This window comes from Erithacus rubecula, assembly GCF_903797595.1.
Source record: "Erithacus rubecula genome assembly, chromosome: 5".
In the NCBI taxonomy this organism is placed as follows: domain Eukaryota; kingdom Metazoa; phylum Chordata; class Aves; order Passeriformes; family Muscicapidae; genus Erithacus; species Erithacus rubecula.
The window spans coordinates 30,881,467-30,899,401 of NC_136687.1; the positions used below are offsets into that span (position 1 = coordinate 30,881,467).

The following is a 17,935-nucleotide window of genomic DNA, read 5'->3' on the forward strand; positions in this document are numbered from 1 at the left end:
CACCATTTATCAAATACATTAATCAGCTTCCCAGGAATGCCTGTTTCTGGGGTTCAACACTTAGCAGATAATTCAATTATGGACTCCTATGTTCTTCACTGGAAAAAAATCATGGTTTTACTTTCTAGCTACATGCCCCTTTAGCACCCCAACACCGCTGTCAGTAGCTGTTTGTCACCCTAAGGTTAGGGTGTTTATTCTTTGTTCCCTGTTGTATCTCAATGATAAGAAAAACCTTCATAGTGTCATAATTTCCTTTCCATTTTCTAGAGAGCAACAGCTCTTATACACAGCTTTACATCAAAACATGAAATGTCATGTTCATTCACATTTACTAATAGGGTGGTTGAAACTTCTCAAATCCAAATCAGAGGATCAAGACATTACCAGGGGACTAGAGAAGGGTGGTACTGAAAGTTGCTCAGCTGTTGAAGTATCTGAATTCATTGATTCTTCCTTACAGTTCTCAGTAACCAGTGTGATAGCACAGGGGCCCCACTCCTCACATTTCACATCTAGCCATCACACTTTCCCTTCTGCCTAACTGGTCTCTCTTTTGTGGTTTAAAATGTGTACTCTCTGTCTGTCTGTTGTTTAGAATTGAGCATGCTGATAAATGACCACGTACTATATTCTGCAGAGGACAGTATTTTAATAGGGTGAACACTGTTTAAGGACATAAGGAAGGAAAAATGAATTTGACATCCTTGTTTTTTCCTTTTATTTTTGAGGCAGTGTGTGACAGGTTTTAGTTTGTTAAAATAATTTAAAAATTATCAAGTGAAAAAACCTAGTAAGTGTTTATAAAATATTTACAAAAACATCAATATATTTTATAAAAGAAGGTATATTGGCTATTGAATGCAGAAGACAATGGGATGATGAACTGTTAATGCAGCATCAACATTCATTAAACATACAGTAGCTTTGTTGCTCTTCATTCAAAATAAGTAAGAAAAACACAGGAAGTGATAATGACTATGTAGGTACAAGAAAAAAGCAGGAAGGTAAAGGAAATGAGAAGAAAATCTCCTACTGGAGAAGTTCCACAGGCTTACAAAGATGACAAGAGGAGTGAACTGAGCTATAACTTTTCTATGACTTGGAGCTGTGATAACTTGAAAAATTTTCAAGATGTCAATTTCTGGCAGAGGCTTCCTCCTTCTCAGTGGTTAGGAGGTCAGATGTACCTTGTGAATGGGAAAATGGATTTTTGTGTAATGAAGAAAACACTGCATTCATCAACCATTTAAATCAAGTTTTCCATTCAAAACCTATTGATTTTGAAGCCTCTGTTAGCCAAAAGTGCACAAGCTCTTAAATGTTTTGAGAATCTTAAAGGGCAACATGGAAAAAGGTCGATAAAAAATAATCCCTTTATGTGGTTTGTATTTTAAAAGCTCTTACAACAAAATTATGAAAGGTTTTTTTTCTTGCTTTATATATTGGTTGGATGATTCAGACTCAACATTATATGCTAGAGATTTTGAGAAAACAAATGTACATATTATACCTGACCTATTAAATTTCAGAGAGAAATTAAAAAAAAAAAAAAAAAGAAAAAGAGAGAAGAAACCATCAACCTTTGTTGAGAAAAACCCAAGATATTCCATAGTGAGGTCATTATGCCACATGAAGCTCCTTGGTCATGAGGACCCCACAACAACAGTAAAAAATATTGTCACATATATTTAGAGTGAACAGAAGTTCTGCTTCTCTGAGTATGATTTGATGATCCTCATCAAATATCACATGTAAATTTCTGTGAGGAATTTTGATTGACAGTTAGCTTTCCTACAAAGATCAGCATTATTGCTCAGGATCCATAGACCCCTTCACATGCTAGATAGGAGAAACTGTGTGTTCCTGTTTCTCTATTTAAAATTACTATTACTTACAAATGCTCTGTACTTGCATTAAATATAGAGTCTTGGAGGAAAACTGTTTGCATTAAATATAGAGTACTTGCATTAAATATAGAGTCTTGGAGGAAAACTGTTTGATGATGTAAGTAAGACACAAAACAAGGAAATATTCCAAAAGAAGGGAAAAAAAAATAAATTGGTGCCCATTTCACTTACCACTGTCTCCAGCAGGAACTGTTACAGGATGTGTTGGCACAGTATCAGAATTCACTTTTCCATTCTCAAATGTATCATTTTCAGTCTGCTGTAACTGCCAGTTGAGGCCAAACAGATGCATTGCTGGTGGTAGAGAATACAGGTTATTTGATGCTTTTAACCACAAGGACAAATTGCACAAGTAACGACTTTCCATGCTTTGCAGTGGAATAGCAACTCATACGTTAAAAAAATTAAATTACATGAACAAGCATTTGCAGACTAATAGTTCAGCTATGGCACAAAGCAATTACTACCACTGTCCTTTAATGATACAGTGCTTTCAGTGAACACAGTTGACAGAAAGCTCACCAGTCTCATTTTGAGTCTTTTACCGGTCCCAAATCAATGTTCAAAAGGATAGGCAGTGCAATTATGTTCTTTTCTCTTTTTTTTATTTTTTTTTTTTTTTTTAAATTTTTGATCATTCTGAAGAGATAAATTTAAGTGAACTTCTAAATGACCTACTAAAATAATTTATTTTCCCAGCTGATGGATCCATCCTGGTTAGGCAGAAAGGGAAAAGAAAAAATACAGGAAGAAAGGAAGGAGGCTGCTGTGGGTGTTGTAGGGCTAACCTATGACACGAGCACTTCATGCTGTCAACAACCCTGCACAACCTCCTGTTACATGCCCATTCCCTGTGCTAGTCTACAAAATGAGGCCAAGGCATGAGCAGAGCCAGAGACACTGGGGCACTTTGCTCTGATAATAGTAATACGTAAGTTAGGTTTCTGAATTACTTAATTCCACACAATCATGTTCATTTGAAAGGTGATTTAAAGAGTTTATCTAAGTTAATTATGAGACAGAGTCAACCTTCCATGGTGTTAGGGGGAACTTAATGAACCTTGATCACCAGGGATTAAAGAATGAACCTGGCATCCAAAGTTGTACAGCAAAAATATGTAAAAATAAACCCTTAGTGGTATACTGTGATAATTTCATGCAATTTCATGCTCTCTGTGGATTATTTTCTTCTCTTCTAATGTCTCTACAATGCTACCAAAATTCATTTCATTGTAATTATTCTACTTTGTGTTTGGTGTAAGTTTTGTAGATTTGCTCATTCCATGACAACAGTTACCTGCAAAGCAGCTAAAATAGTCTTTCAGTGCTACTAAGGAATAGAAGTACACTGGGAAGAACACCTGTAATCATGTATTTTAACTACTGGTGAAAACATAAGGAAGCTAATACACTGTACTTTGTTGCTTCTGCTACTTATGTCTCTCCAAAGCAAGATTACTGCTATAGTCAGCATTGCTAATTTATTCATTCCCTCCATGCAAATGACAAAGCATTCTTCATCCCATTTGGTTTAATCTCTGATCTTTAAATCTCTCTGTATTGAACATGGCAACCCTTACTTAAGATGAACAGGCATCAATGGAAGTTTAGTTAGCCTGGCAACAAAAACGGCCGAATTAAGAGGCTGTCTGCCAGATCTTGGCCTTAAAGCCTCCCCCTCACCCTGAACAAAACAAAAAACCAGAATACCATAAAGACTTGTTACTGAATACTTCAAAGAACTGAAATCCTCACTACAGATGACATACTCTTTTTTCCAAGTCTCTGACTCTACTATTACGCTTCTTTCCCAGACCTTAAATTGCCTGTCAAAGCCTGATAATATAGATTGTTCCTTGGCCCTAAAAACATCTTTCTTTTAACCCCTCTTAACTCTTGTTAAACCATAAATCTGACCACCAGCATCTCTGTCAGATTGCTAGAATTAGCCATTATTGTTTTGACCCTATCTCAGCTGAAATCCTTATTTATGTATTAATCACCTGACAAGTGTATCTGTTTTAATATATTTCAATGAAATCCCTAGAGTCAAACTTTACAACTTGTTATACTTGTTCATTTCACTGCGAGCAATGAAAGACTGCAAAAAACTAAATATTTTATGATTTAAGCCCAGTACATTTCTTGTTTTCAAGTCTAGAGATCTAAATCACCTCTGTTAACTTTGCTGTCTTCTTATCCCTTTTATTAGTTCTTCTGGAAAAAAAATAAAAAAATAAAGGGACATTCATTTCGTAACTCTAGAAACACGGGAGCTTAGAACGTCATTACCATTTGGTGCTATGTACATGCCCTGTGCCTCTTCATGCACTGGGAGATCAGTAGGGGAAGTTACAAAATGACCTTCTAGTTATTCCCTTGTAATTCAAAACAGCAGGAATTTGAAGGCTTCAAAGGCAAAGACTGTGGGATCAATATTGATTACATCAATATAACCACAATTACTGCAATGCAAGTGACAACTATCTATTCTTTGTCCTGGTACTGGTGTGAGTCCCACTGTAGTTTACTGTCAAAGACTGGGTGTGTTAGCTGTATCCCTCAAATATACTATTCCTCTTTGAGCTTTGACAATGAACAAGAAACAAATTCAATACACAATGTTTAATGAAAATGAACAGATGGACAAATGCAGCTGTTCCACAGATTGGGAATGTAAGAATATTTTTTAAGCAGACAAAAATGTTGCTACACAATTCCAATGACAAGACTTACAGTGTGTACTAATACACTAAATAATTCAACCATGTAATCTCTCTGAGCTAGTTTTTTGGAATTTAGAGAATTCCCTTTTCACAATAAACATGAAAACAACATGACAGAAACAGGCTTGTTGCTAAAGTACCAAATTACAAGGCAGAATTCCTTTAGAGATTATGAAATTTAGGAACATTAGGTTAAATTGACTGATGAAGACAAACTCAGGCATTATTCTGTCAATCAAAATTTGTCTTCTTTCAGCTGCCCATCAATATAAAGCAATCTTTACATCCTTATCAATTTTATAAGGAAATCGAGGCACCTGATAAAAATTCTTGATGCTATTATGAATCTATTTAGCTGCACCTGTTACTGGTACCTGAGTGGGATGTCTGGGACCCTCAAATCAAATGGTATGAACTGACTCTGAATTTCCAAAGGGAGAATGATGCAATCAGTTCAGACTGCAGAGGTGTACATGTTTGTCTGATTTTCTTTGATCTAGAAAAGGATGCAGGCTTTTTTCTAGCTTTGGAATTAAAATGGAAATATAAGAGATCAATCCCCTTCTCTGTTTCTACTGTGTTCAGAGAAATTGTAGGTTTACTTCTTTCTATAAAGAACTTGATATATAAAGCAAAAATTAAAGCACATTTGAAGCAAAATGCATATCATTATTTCCTACTCCTATTTTTTTATGTAAAAAAGTTTCTTGATTTTTGGATTAGATATTGCCTGTCTGGTTTATTGCCAATCAATTTGGAATTTACTTAGTGTTAGACAATAACAATGAAGCCAAGAGACCCTTCTGAGAGTCACTAGTTCTGCCTCTGCCAAATCTATGGGGATATCAACACAGGACTGACTTTCAATACTAGCATAACTTTGATGGCAGGAAGGACTTGTGTGAGAATGCCAGATGCCTCCAACCAGAAGAAAGGCAGATTTTGCAATGATTGTGGTCATGGATCACAACAACAATCCAAATAATCCACAGCTGCAAGCATAGATAAACTCTCAGGAGACGACAGAAAAGACGGGTTGTCACCATTCCAAACATGCCCATAACCCTAACAAAAACCTCCTTTTACTTGTATCAAGACTGTATCAATGATTGCTTTCATTGTGGGACAGGATGGCTTTTTAAGCAGAAAACCAGATGATGACAGCTGGGGAAAAGGAGTCCAGGAAGGCTGGATGTGCTTTAAAGAAGGAAATCTTAGAAGCACAGGAGTAGGCCATCCCCATGTGCTGAAAGGTGGGCTGCTGGGGAAGAAGATGATCCTGGATGAACAGAGAGCTTTGAATGGAACTCAGGGAGAAAGGAAGAGTTTATCACCCCTGGAAAAGGCATTGGCAGCACAGAACGATGCCTTCAAGCTGTTGTGAGGCCATGTGGGGAGAGGCCCAAAGCCCACCTTAATTTGGCCATTGCTATAAAAGACAATCAATGATTTTAGAAACACATTGGAAAGAAAAGGAGGGCCAAAAACCTCCACCCTTTCTTGGAAAAACAGTGACAAAGGATGAGGAAAAGCCTTAGGTACTTAATTCCTTTGCTGCCTCAGTTGTTAATAACAGGACCAATTGTCATCAAGGTATCCAGCCACTGGAGCTGGGAGACAAGAGACAGGGTGAAGAACAAAACCCACAATCTGAAAGGGAATTGTTAGTGAGCTGCTATGGAACTTAGACACATACATGTTCAGGGGGTCAGATGGGATTCACCTGAGTATTGAGGGAGCTGGCAGAACAGCTCACCTAGTCACTTTCAATCATTTACCAGCAGCCCTGGTCAAGCGTGGATGTCCCAGGTGAGTGGAAGTTGGCAAACTTCTACAGGAAGGGCCAGAAGGAGGTTCCAGACTTGTCAGCCTGGCCTCAGTGCCAGGCAAGGTCATGGAGCAGATCATCTCAAGTGCAATGTGCAATGTGCACAGGATAAATGGGAGGGTTTTCCAAAGGCAGGTCCTGCCTGACAAACCTGGTCTACTTCTGTGACAAACTTTTGTCACAACAACCCCAGGCAGTGCTACAGGCTGGGGGAGGAGCTGGAAAAATGTCCAGCAGAAAAGGGCCTTGAAGTGCTGGTTGACAGTAGCTGCACAGGATCCAGGAGTGCCCAGGTGGCCAAGAAAGCATCCTGGCCTGTATTAGAAATAGTGTGGCAGCAGGAGCAGGGCAGGGAGTGCCCTGCATATTCAGCACTGGTGAGGCCACACATCAGATGCTGTGTCCAGCTCTTTTCACTGCAGGAAAGACAGTGATGTACTGAAACACATCCAGGGAAGGGCAATGAAGCTGGAAGGGTCTGGACCACAAGTTTTATGAGGAGCAGCCAATGAAGCTGGGGTTGCTTAGGCCAAAGGAAATGAGGTTCAGGGAGAACCTCACAATCCCCATAACTACCTGGAAGCAGGTTGTAGTAAGGTGAGGGTTGATCTCTTCTCCCATGTAACAAGTAACAGGTCAAGAGGAAATGGCCTCATATTATGCCAGGGGAGGTTTAGATTAGGTAATAAGAAAAAGTGTTTTCATGGCAAGGATTGTAAAATATTGAAACGGATTGCCCAGGAAATTAGTGAAGTCACCATCCCCGGAAGTGTTAAAAAAACCTGTGGATATGAGCCTTCAGAATATGGTTTAATGGTAAACATGGTGGTAGTGCCAGGTCAATGGTTTAACTTGATGATTTTTAAGGACTTTTCCATCTTTAATTATTTAACCTATGATTAAATAGTTACATTTTTAAATGCAAGTACAAAAGATTAAACTTAATTTTAATTAACTTTAACTTAATTTAAATTTGTTTTATGAAAAAACCTGTCATCTTTAACCTAGGATTCTAGGGTCTTGTACCTATTCTCCTGTTTCAGTCCCTACATATATTCTGCAAAGTAGTCTCCAGCTACCAAGAGCTCTTTATTTGCTGAAGCCATGCTAGCATTTACCTTTGAACTGAGTTTAGGCAGCATTTGTACTGCTATTGGACAAATTATCTGCATGGCCAATCTTTACAGTGTGGTGATAGGCTAAATAGTGAGGAGTGCATTCCCTCTAACAGAGCAGAAAGAAGAGGCATCAGAGATGAGAAAGCTCTCTTGGATCTGGGCTGCTCTTGGAATGAATATAGAACCAGTGTCTGTGTGTGTGTGGTGCTGATGAATATGGCTAAATTCACCAGAACAAATCCCAAGCATAAAAGCAGTAACCAAATTAATAGTTGGGTTCTTGCCTTCCTCCTTCCCCCTCCCCCTTCCAAATGGACTGGGATATTCAAAATTCAGAGGTCAAATTAAAGGATTGCATTTGTACCAACAGTAGCCCTAATGCTAACATTAAAATGCTATTATTTGTTGCAGGCAATTGGGTAACCTTGCCATCTGTCACCACACAGTTCACTGAACTGTTTTCTGAACCATCTTAGAACTGATTTTTCAAGCTTGGCTGATCTTGTGATCACTGTGTAACTGAAGTCTAGTTATTCTGGTTTGTAATCAGTCTACAAAGTCTTCCATGTCCACTCAATAATTAAAATAGCAACAAAGAATACATTTCACACCAAACACTTGGAAAAAACCCATCACTAGTTTACACTGTGTAAAACATTTTGCAATAATCTCCAAGAAGAAGTTGCCCATTTGTTATTTATGCTCCTTTCTCAAGCTAGTAATTTGGTGTTTTACAATTTGGTGTATTACAAGGAACTTGTTCTTGAGCAAATACACTGTATTATCACTTCAAAACCCTCCCCAAGACTTTCTTGCATCCAAAAAGAAATCAGTCCTTCATTAGAATGTCCTGAAAGACAGATAATTTATGTAACTAAGTGGCAGAACTAAAACTAGGACTGACAACTACCTGCTGCATTCAACTGCATACCTGCTGCATTTGCTGCCTTGCTCAATGCCTCAAAGTTCTCTTCTGCCAAATTATGAGAGGCACAAAAAGGAATTGTAATAGAAAACCAATTCGTGTAGCTGTTTCACCATTTAGCAAGAACTGGATTTGTCTCAATTTTTTTCCCTCTTCTCATATATTTGAGTGCTTTAAGGATAGGACAGTTAGTTCACAAAGGAAATAGACAACAATTAGCATGATCCAGTATCCAGCTTTGAACAGAAAACAAAGTTTAGATCAGATGTGGATATACACACACAATACTGGGGTTTATGACTATCAGATTTTTTTTTCCTTTTTAGAAAAGGGTAGAATATACAGTAAAAGCAGAGTTCTGGTCAAAATTCAAGGTTGTCTCTATCAAAGCTCACCAGGATCAGCCACAACTTTTTTCTAAAGTACTGAAAGTGACAAACATGCTCACATGAAATACAAAGGGCATAGCAAACAGCCTGTGAGCTGTGTAAGTGAAAGAATCACAGATGCAGATCATAAGGATGCACAAACAAAACCATGCACATACAAGCAGAGGTTTTATTCACAGAAGCAGTCCTACAGTAACACAAGAGGTAATCCTCTGAAGTACCAGTCAGAAGTGCCAGCAATTCAAGACCTTCCATTCTGATTATGACAACTTTTTTGTAGAAAAGAATTCTGAAGTTGACACAGGGTGTTTTAGGAGAACAAGAATTCACAGGTAGCAGCAGATTAAAAAATTAACACTAGCCAGTAGAAAGAAAAAAACACTGTCTGCCTCTAAGGAGCAAGCATCTCCCCAAAACCTCTGGAGACAAGGCCTATGGCATATGTTCTACAAACATAAAGAACTCAACACCACAGGGGAAGTTGGCAGGAGGAACTGAATGATATTTGTGACCCTCCTTTTCTTCTCCCATGTGCTCTACAAGGTATGGTAATCAAGTCTCATTATACGTGAAGCTGTGCTTGAAGATGAGCTCCTTGCCAAGTTACTGAACTCATGTTCCAGGACTGCCACTGATACATACTTTTGGGTGCTGATATTTTCAAACCATGATTTAAAAAACTGCTTCCTTAGAATTAATTGAAAAATCTTTATGCACACTTGAACATAAGGAAAAGTGAACATAATCTACATTTAAAGCAATGCAAAAAAGATTATAATTTAAACTAAGCAAATTGCAATTATTGCTCAATCCTGTTGAAGGATTATCTTCTAGTTCATCTCCCTGTTGGCAATACATTTTAAAATGAAATATTTGAACACTGAAGTGGTTTTCAAAATTATCTTCCATATATTTTTCTTGCAGCCATAATTAGAATCTAAACCTATTTTATTCTGAAGGACCTGAAGTGGACCAAAAAATGTGCAAATGAACTGTCAGTGATTTGCATTCATTTACTTTTTTCAAAGATAATAGGATACCTTGGATGTTGCTGCAGATCAAATAGTGAATTAAAAATAGTTAATTAAAATCTTAAATAAACTGAATTAAAAGTTACAAAGACAAGTTCTTTATTTATTACCGCTTTTCTCAATTCAATAAAACCCTTGCTATTTCTAAATTTAAAATAACTTTAAAGTACGTGCTTTTGAGCACCTACAAAAGATTAGTCAACAGCAGCATCATATAAAAGTTGGTGAACATATATCCTGAATGTAAAACATTTTAATATAGAGCTATATGAAAAACTTAGTAATACCTATCAAGATCAATATAGTAATTGAAAAACTGGTATTTTCCCTTTTATTCTGAACTGCTGAATGGGTCCATTGATTTTACTGTCTCATCCAGAAAAAAAATCCAACCTGTCTAGTCTATTCTCATTTTCTCTTGGAACCTTTCAACAATGAATTTGCAGAACATCAAAAATTTTGCTTAGAAAAAATATAGCAGGAAAGGTGTATCAGCTGTCTACTGCAGATAAACTTACTTTCTTTGACTGCTAATCAAAGATGATTACGTGGCACTTTAAAGGGTTGCTGCCCTTGAGTTGTTAAGGAAGATGTGTGCTAGTCTTGGTGTAAATATTTTTATGATATTCACCCCAAGATGGAACATTTATTCCTCTGAAAACTTGTATGGCTAGATGTCTCATTTCAGTTGTCAAGCCAGGGACTTTTATGTAACAATGGTCTGATTCTGCCAACTGCATTATACAAGGAACATTCAGAGTTTAAGGGAGAATCCAGATTTCTTAAAACAGAAACAAAGATAATTTTTCAGTAGTCTGTCATTTAAACAAGATGTAAATTACGTCTTGTTTCGGATTAGCCCATTTATTCTGAACAGCAAACCTACTCCATTTCGTAATAGTCTCCACTATACCTAAATAGTCTTAGTATTATCTCAGGCTTTTTCCTCAGCATAACTTTTTTTTTTCTTTTTCCCTGGCTAACGTCGTACAGTCTAAAAAAAAAGGTGAAAAATCACTCCAAGTACAGAAATGATGGGGAAGTGCACATTAAGTGCATATTGAATTGTGGACTCTTTTGAGGCAATGGTTATTTTGTTCACACAAAGGCAGGAAAAACATTCTGTAAATTTTGGGTTTCTATCTAAGGAAGTCATTATCAATGATTTGAAATATTGTGGAGGAGAAGAAAATTTCCCTGATTTACATATGTCAAGATCAGGTTAAGACTACAGGCTAATAATTTTTCTGTATTCCTTCAGAGATTTCTTTATTTTATTGCTTCTCATTCTATAACTCTCTCCTTTTATTCCTTAAACTTGCTTTCTAGAAAAAAGCTGAGGCTCATGCTTTTTTATCTATTTCTGTTTTTTTCCCACAACTCCAACAGAAGTCTTGCTTTGTCCTTTAGATCACACCCCCACACAGTTTAGAAGAGCAATGACAATGCAATGTCTCAAAATTAATTAGAAACACCTTTCTTAGGTGAGTGTTGATGAAGTGATCCAACCATTTTTATAGTTCAAAAGCCTTATTTATTACAGAGAAACCAATCACCCCAAACCCAAACCCAACAGAACCACCACAAATCTCCTGAGGGATATAATTAAGTGGCACTATATGATCATGCATAGCCTATTTGCATGTTGATGGCACAGAGAAGTGCAGTCTGATGAAAAGATTTATGAACCAAAGGAAAAAGAAAGAGGGGCCAATTAATGCAATGTTCAAAGGACACACTGAGCTGAGAGTTTATACTATATAGTGAAACACTTGTGTTGCATATTTCCATCTCATGACTCGCTAAAAAAGATCAAAGCGTTTTTTATTCCATATTAAGACTGACAGAATATTACAGCAAACATGCAATAAGGATAAATGTAATAAGCTTTAATAAAAGATGATAATAAGGCTTGATAAGAACTTTTGGAATGCCACCAAATCTGAAATGTAAGATGAAAGCATCTGCATGTAGAGATTGTAGTATGTTATTTGGAACCCCACGGAGCTAAACTGTGATTAGAACTCCATATTTTTCCATAAATTAGCTTTTGTTTTGAATTTCCTGCTGAGATCATATGCAAGTTGATTGAACGTGCAAGTCAATATATAGGTTTTCTAATCCTTTGCTGTATTTTTGGCTTCATGATATCACAATTACAGCAGTCCACTTGTAGATCAAAGGTACCTGATTGAGGCCTAAAGAAAATAACCTGTAACCTCTTTACAAAACTTCTTCACGGTGATTTAGACCTCTCCATGGTAATTACCACTCACCTACCTGTACCGTGCAATTATGTAGATGCATAAGCCAACCACTACATGCAGATCAACTTGCAAGACCACAGAATTTCCAATTGAATCCAAACTAAAAAACAGAATGGACATGCTGAGTTCACCTTCAAGGGGCCCTTTTTATGTAACTCTACCTTACCTTAACACCTCCAATGTAAATTTGTAAGCCATTAGCTGTCTGCATAAGCAAAAGGTCTCATGCAAACCCTTGGTTCAAACCCAAGCTCAGTGATTGCAGTCATCCTCTCACTGAAACATCACCACCACTCTAGGGACTGATTGGGCATCCTTTATTATATTGTTACTAACATGTTTCATGTGCATTGGAATAACATAGCATGTTCCTCCACTTAAGTGAAATGTGTTTTTATGAAACTATCCCTGCTACCAAAGTTATATTATTGGTACAGGAAAAACACTATCAACAGAAAAAACCCCCACTTACTATGTATGATTTACAAAAGGAAATTGTGATATAAAGACAAACTTATGGTAAATTGTTTGTAAAGCTAGTGAATTGCTTGCAAGTCAGTTTGTAAACTCCTTTGTATTTTCTATCAGTTATCTAAGCCTTGGAAGAAACAAGTTAGGATTACGTGGATTTTTTCATGGATTTCACATGGATTTTTTTCCCCTTTAAATTTACATCAGCCACAACACTGCACAGTAAAATCTTACAGGTGATATTAAGAATATCATGTCTTAGCTCCAAAGTATTGCTCATTTATAAAACTGATAGAGAAAACCAACCACTCCTTTTAATGTGAGGAAAGACAATTGGATCAGTAATAAGGATGTGTTTTAAAATTGTTCTCTACTTTTGGCTACAGTTGAATTGAAATAACAGTAAGGTTTGCATCTCTCCTTTCTAAATGTGGATACCTCAATTTCATTACCTCTACTTGAGAGTACTAACAGGAGGCAGGAAAGAAGTAGCTGGAGAAATAATTAAAATCCTGAGAAACAATTTGAAAACATAAATAACTTTTTCTTAGCAGCGTGGAAAGGTTTAGAGTGAGTCAAATGAGGACCCACTGTCCAGCAAAAATGGCTCAATAAAAAGGGGTATGAGATTTGGCATTTCAAAAATGAAAGAGAAGGTAAAACAACAGATAAACTTGGAGATTCCACAAGTGAAGATAAATTTATTGTACCCAGTTACAATGTTACACCTCAGTGGTTAGTGGTAGGTTAACTCTATGCAGCTGGATATTGTTTTAGTTTTCAATGAATTATTATTGAAATAAAAATACTACTCTTCCTGTACCATAATAAGGGTAATTTAGAAGTACTTTTAAATTAAAAATCCCACAGCAAATATACCTATTTCTATACTTAAAAGTTTTTAGTACTAGCTAATTTTTCAAATGGGTGATGTTCATTTACATATCTAACCCTGCCCACATTACTGCTTCTATAGAACTAGTAAAAGAGATACATTTGTGTGACCCTATTTTATCAAATATTGTCAAAACCATTCTGGTTTTGTTTTATCAGTTTTATTACTGAGGAAAAATAAGCTTTTGAAATGCAAATGTCCACGTCATCTAAAGAGTTGTAGTGCATTTCTTTTTCCTGGATTATAAAACTACAAATGCTGCTATAGGTGACAACTCCTAAGACACAGTGGGCTTAGTTATTTTTTTGTGAATGGAGTTGTCTGAAATGGCATCAATTTCCTCTCTACTTCAGAGGACATCTAACTTTCATCCATAATTAATCCCTGCAGTGGGGTAATTACATCCATATAAAACCCATGTGTTCTTGTGATCTCAGCCATAAATGTAATAACAAATGGTATTGCTTACAGCAAGGTTGGACACATGTACTCGACCTTTTCATTCTACAGTGCTTGTGTATGGAGAGGTTTACCAAAATTTCACATAAGCCAGACATTTTTAACAGCATGAATTTCTTTAAAGCATTAAAAAATAGAACAAGCAGTTCTCTTCAGAGAAAAAAAACCAACAAAAAAAAAAAAGAAGAAAAGATTGCAGTTTACAGAAAAGATGCAATATATAGACAAAACAACTAGCTTTAATACATGTATTGTAATTCAAATATCACAGCAGACAGCACATGTCTAAAGTTGGCTTATTTCTTCACAGGCATGAGTTAGAAATTAATTGAAACTACCAGCAAAGAGAAGATTAATCCTATGTCTACAACAACTCAAGTAATCACCCAAGCAAATATCTACTTTGCAAAATATCTTAAACATAAGCATTCATGTGAAGTATTACACACCTTTGCCTAGTACCAAAATACACCACATTTTTACCTGGACCAATAAAATACAAAGAGCACTTCTTAACTCTAAGCTTGCTCTTTATATTAAAAAAAAAAGAAAATCAAAAAGGTGCATTTTAATGGAATATCTCATTAGTTTGAAAAATTGCTAATATTTAGGAGTCTGTCAGAAGACTACAAGAGGAGTGCAGAAGGATGCACATCTCTACAAAACTTGCTTGCAAGAGACTTCGTTTTTCCTGAAAGCAGCATTCAGATTATACTGCTTCACAATATTATGTGTGGGACTTACGGGTAATGACATCATCATGACATTTTGCAGATTATTACTACACCTCTTATATTGCCAGAATTACTGAGTTTCAATTTTCTCTACTGGGCAAAAGTACAAGGGTGACAGGACTATTGCCAAAAAACTTGTGATAAATCTTAATTGGAATACAAGCCTTTGGAAGAGAGGTGTTCCTTGACAGATTAACTTTTTTAATCCCTTGAAATCTTGTCAAGTCCCTTTTAACCTCTGGATTGTCAATTACACGTTTCTACATCCTTTCGTGTGAGGATTATTGTTCTCAATGAACGTCTTATTCTCAGTGCCACTAACAATAATAGCAAGTGACATCCACAACATCAATCAAGTACGAATTCCCTGCACTCCTGAAACAGCAACATTATGCTTTGCACTTATCTGGAACACAGCAACAAGACCTTTGCTTTAAAAACATCAGCCAAAAGCATTATCCATAATAGTATCCTTGCAAGAGACAAGAAAGTATTTTTCATGTTTATGCTACAAGACACAGATGTTCAACATGTTTAGATTTTGCACTATTTCAAAAAAGATGTTAAAAACACTTTCAGTTCAATAAAGCATAACAGCTTCATTTTTGGACTAGTCATTCTATCTCTGTCTACCAGTCTTGAAAGAAAGACTGCGGTGAACATAAGAAATTACATTATTATTTACAAAATATTTTGACTCTAAAGAAGCCCAATGAGCTCATTGCCAATGCTGTGAACATTATATGAAACTCATACAGATACCTAAAATTCCTAGCTTTGAGATTCCAAAGAAAATAATTTGATCACATGCTAGACAGAGCTGAAAACCTCTGCAATACACAGTCATGGAAGTACTAGCTGTAATATTAATCCTCATTTTAAAGCAAAAAGACGGTGTGGAAAGTCACATTTGTATCTGAATACTGCTATTTACCAAGCACATGTCAGGAACAAGTGAAGAGCTGCCTGAACCAATATTAGTTAAGGTATGGGCTAAATTTATCAATTATCTGGCTTTTATGGTTCTATTTCTAAAGATTTTTAAGGACTGAAATGGAAGTAGCATGTGGTACTTCAGACTTCAAGAACTATTCTAAGGTCCATTCAAGAGTTAAAATCCTTCAGAAATTTTAGGAGGTGGCTTTCTAGCTGCAAAATAATTGTGTTCTACTACATTCACCAGGTATCTGACCACACATCAAAGGCCCAGTTGGAGCAACTGCACACCCTTTGCCTGCCTTCTAGTTAGGCTACATGTCTGCTCTTCTGGCAGGAGAGAGCAACCTGTGGCACTGATGTCTGAAATAACAGGTAGGCAGATTTTGCCAGGCGCAGAGCAGAGCCACACGTGCTGGGAAGGCAGAGCCCTACACATGGAATTGCAGCTTCTGGCTGCCCCAACACCTGCAGCTAAGAGAGATCTGGAAATATTCATTCTGGACAGAAGACAGACATCACTAGGTACCTAATCCACAGCTTCTTAATTTGAGAGGCAGCCACTTCTAAATCCCCCTAAGATTTAATTAAAAAAAAAAAAAAGATGACAAGGAGCATTGCTGCTGCCTCCAAATGCACTAGACACATTAAACCTTCCCTAAAAGCTCCATGGATTGTTAAAATGAGTAGTGAATCTACAACAGTGCTGGAGACACTGGCTGTCTTCACAACTCCAGATACAGGCACATAGTAAGCAAGAACATGAGAACATAAATGTGGTTCTGCTAAGTGGGCAATCAGATAATGCTAAAGAGCTGTGCTTTGATAGCTGGCATGCTTTCTCAGAAAGGCTTACATGAGAGAAGATTCCCTGCTGTAGATTTTTGTATGGTAGTTTGAATATACTGTGATAGGTAGATTTGCAAACTGTAAAATCTCAGAGCACTTCCTTCAAATGATAACCAAAAAAAAAAACCCTATTTTTTTTTTTTTTTTTAAGAATCAGACATATAAATATATTTGTTTTCCTCCTGGCTTTACTTTGTTGGAAAAACAAATGGGCTGAGAGCTTAAACCTAGCTAACTGTAAAAACAATCTGCCACATATCTGTAGACAGGGAACATATTTCCAACCCACACACCTCAGTGAAGCTCCAGACATAGCTAAGGTCCCAGCAAAACTGAGTGAAACAGACAGAAATGGGAAGACAATAAAGAAAGCCAAAAACTGTTGATGAAACTCCCAGCGACAATAGCATTACAACACTCAAAATTAAATGTATGTCAAAAAGAAAAACAGTTTCTATAAACACCTAATGAAAGGTAAGATGATTAATGGCAATTAAACCATATTCTCCCTCATGGCTCTTAATTACAATACCTATGCTGGGTATTGTAATAAAAATTCAATTTAAATGGCATTATTAATTAAGTTGTTTTCCTTATTCCTGGCAGTAACTGAGCTTTACAAACAGCAGAATAATGTTAACTTGGCATTGCAATAAAAAAAAAAGATTCTACTGCTCTTTATTGATGAAGTAAACAAGATTCTTAGGTATATTTAGTAATTGCTTTAGTCACAAAATTCAGTTCTATAATTCCCATGCCTGTAAATTAGTTTTGGGAACAGTGGTTTTGCCTTACTATGACTTTTGCCACTGAACCCAACAGGAAGGGCAGTTGTTCCTCCACAATCTGGGAAGAGATATGAATGCCAGCAGCTGTCATGCTAAATCCTGAGTAATATGGGAGAACCACAGACAAACTCAGAAATATCACTGAAGACACAGGAAGTTAGCCTCAGTCTACAGAAAGAGACAATTAAATAATTTTGAACAATTATTTAAAACTCATCTCAGATATTTATACACTATCTTTCACACTTCACATCATTTTGAGGTGTGAGTGTCCTCTAATAATTAAAGTTGTTTTTCCTGGACACTTCCTTCTTCTCTTTCTACCTTAAAACCTCTTAAGTTTCTCTGGTTTTGTTTTAAAACTTTTTGTGAAGTTTTTGAGATAACTCTGAAGACAGGATTCCATTGTTAGAAATATGTTAGCACATAATGTTCAGCTTATTTTTAATATTTTGGGATGATGATAGAACAGTAACATTTTTAGAAATACAAAAAGCATGAGTGCTTATTATAATAACTGCAGAATTAGCACAATGTATCTACTTTATACAGTGTAGAAAATATTAATTATCTGTAATTATCAAACATAGCTTCCTAGTCTGGTATTTT

At 36.4% G+C, this 17,935-nt stretch overlaps 1 protein-coding gene across 3 annotated transcripts in view; it reads right to left on the reverse strand.

Moving 5' to 3' along the window:
- The window catches only part of TENM3 (teneurin transmembrane protein 3), a 960,849-nt gene that overhangs the window by 93,344 nt on the left and 849,570 nt on the right, over positions 1–17,935 (reverse strand). For all 3 annotated transcript variants that reach the window (XM_079305926.1, XM_079305927.1, XM_079305928.1), the window contains one exon: positions 2,082–2,204. In XM_079305926.1, coding sequence (XP_079162052.1) covers positions 2,082–2,204 — 123 coding nt within the window. The remainder of the gene's footprint in view (positions 1–2,081; positions 2,205–17,935) is intronic.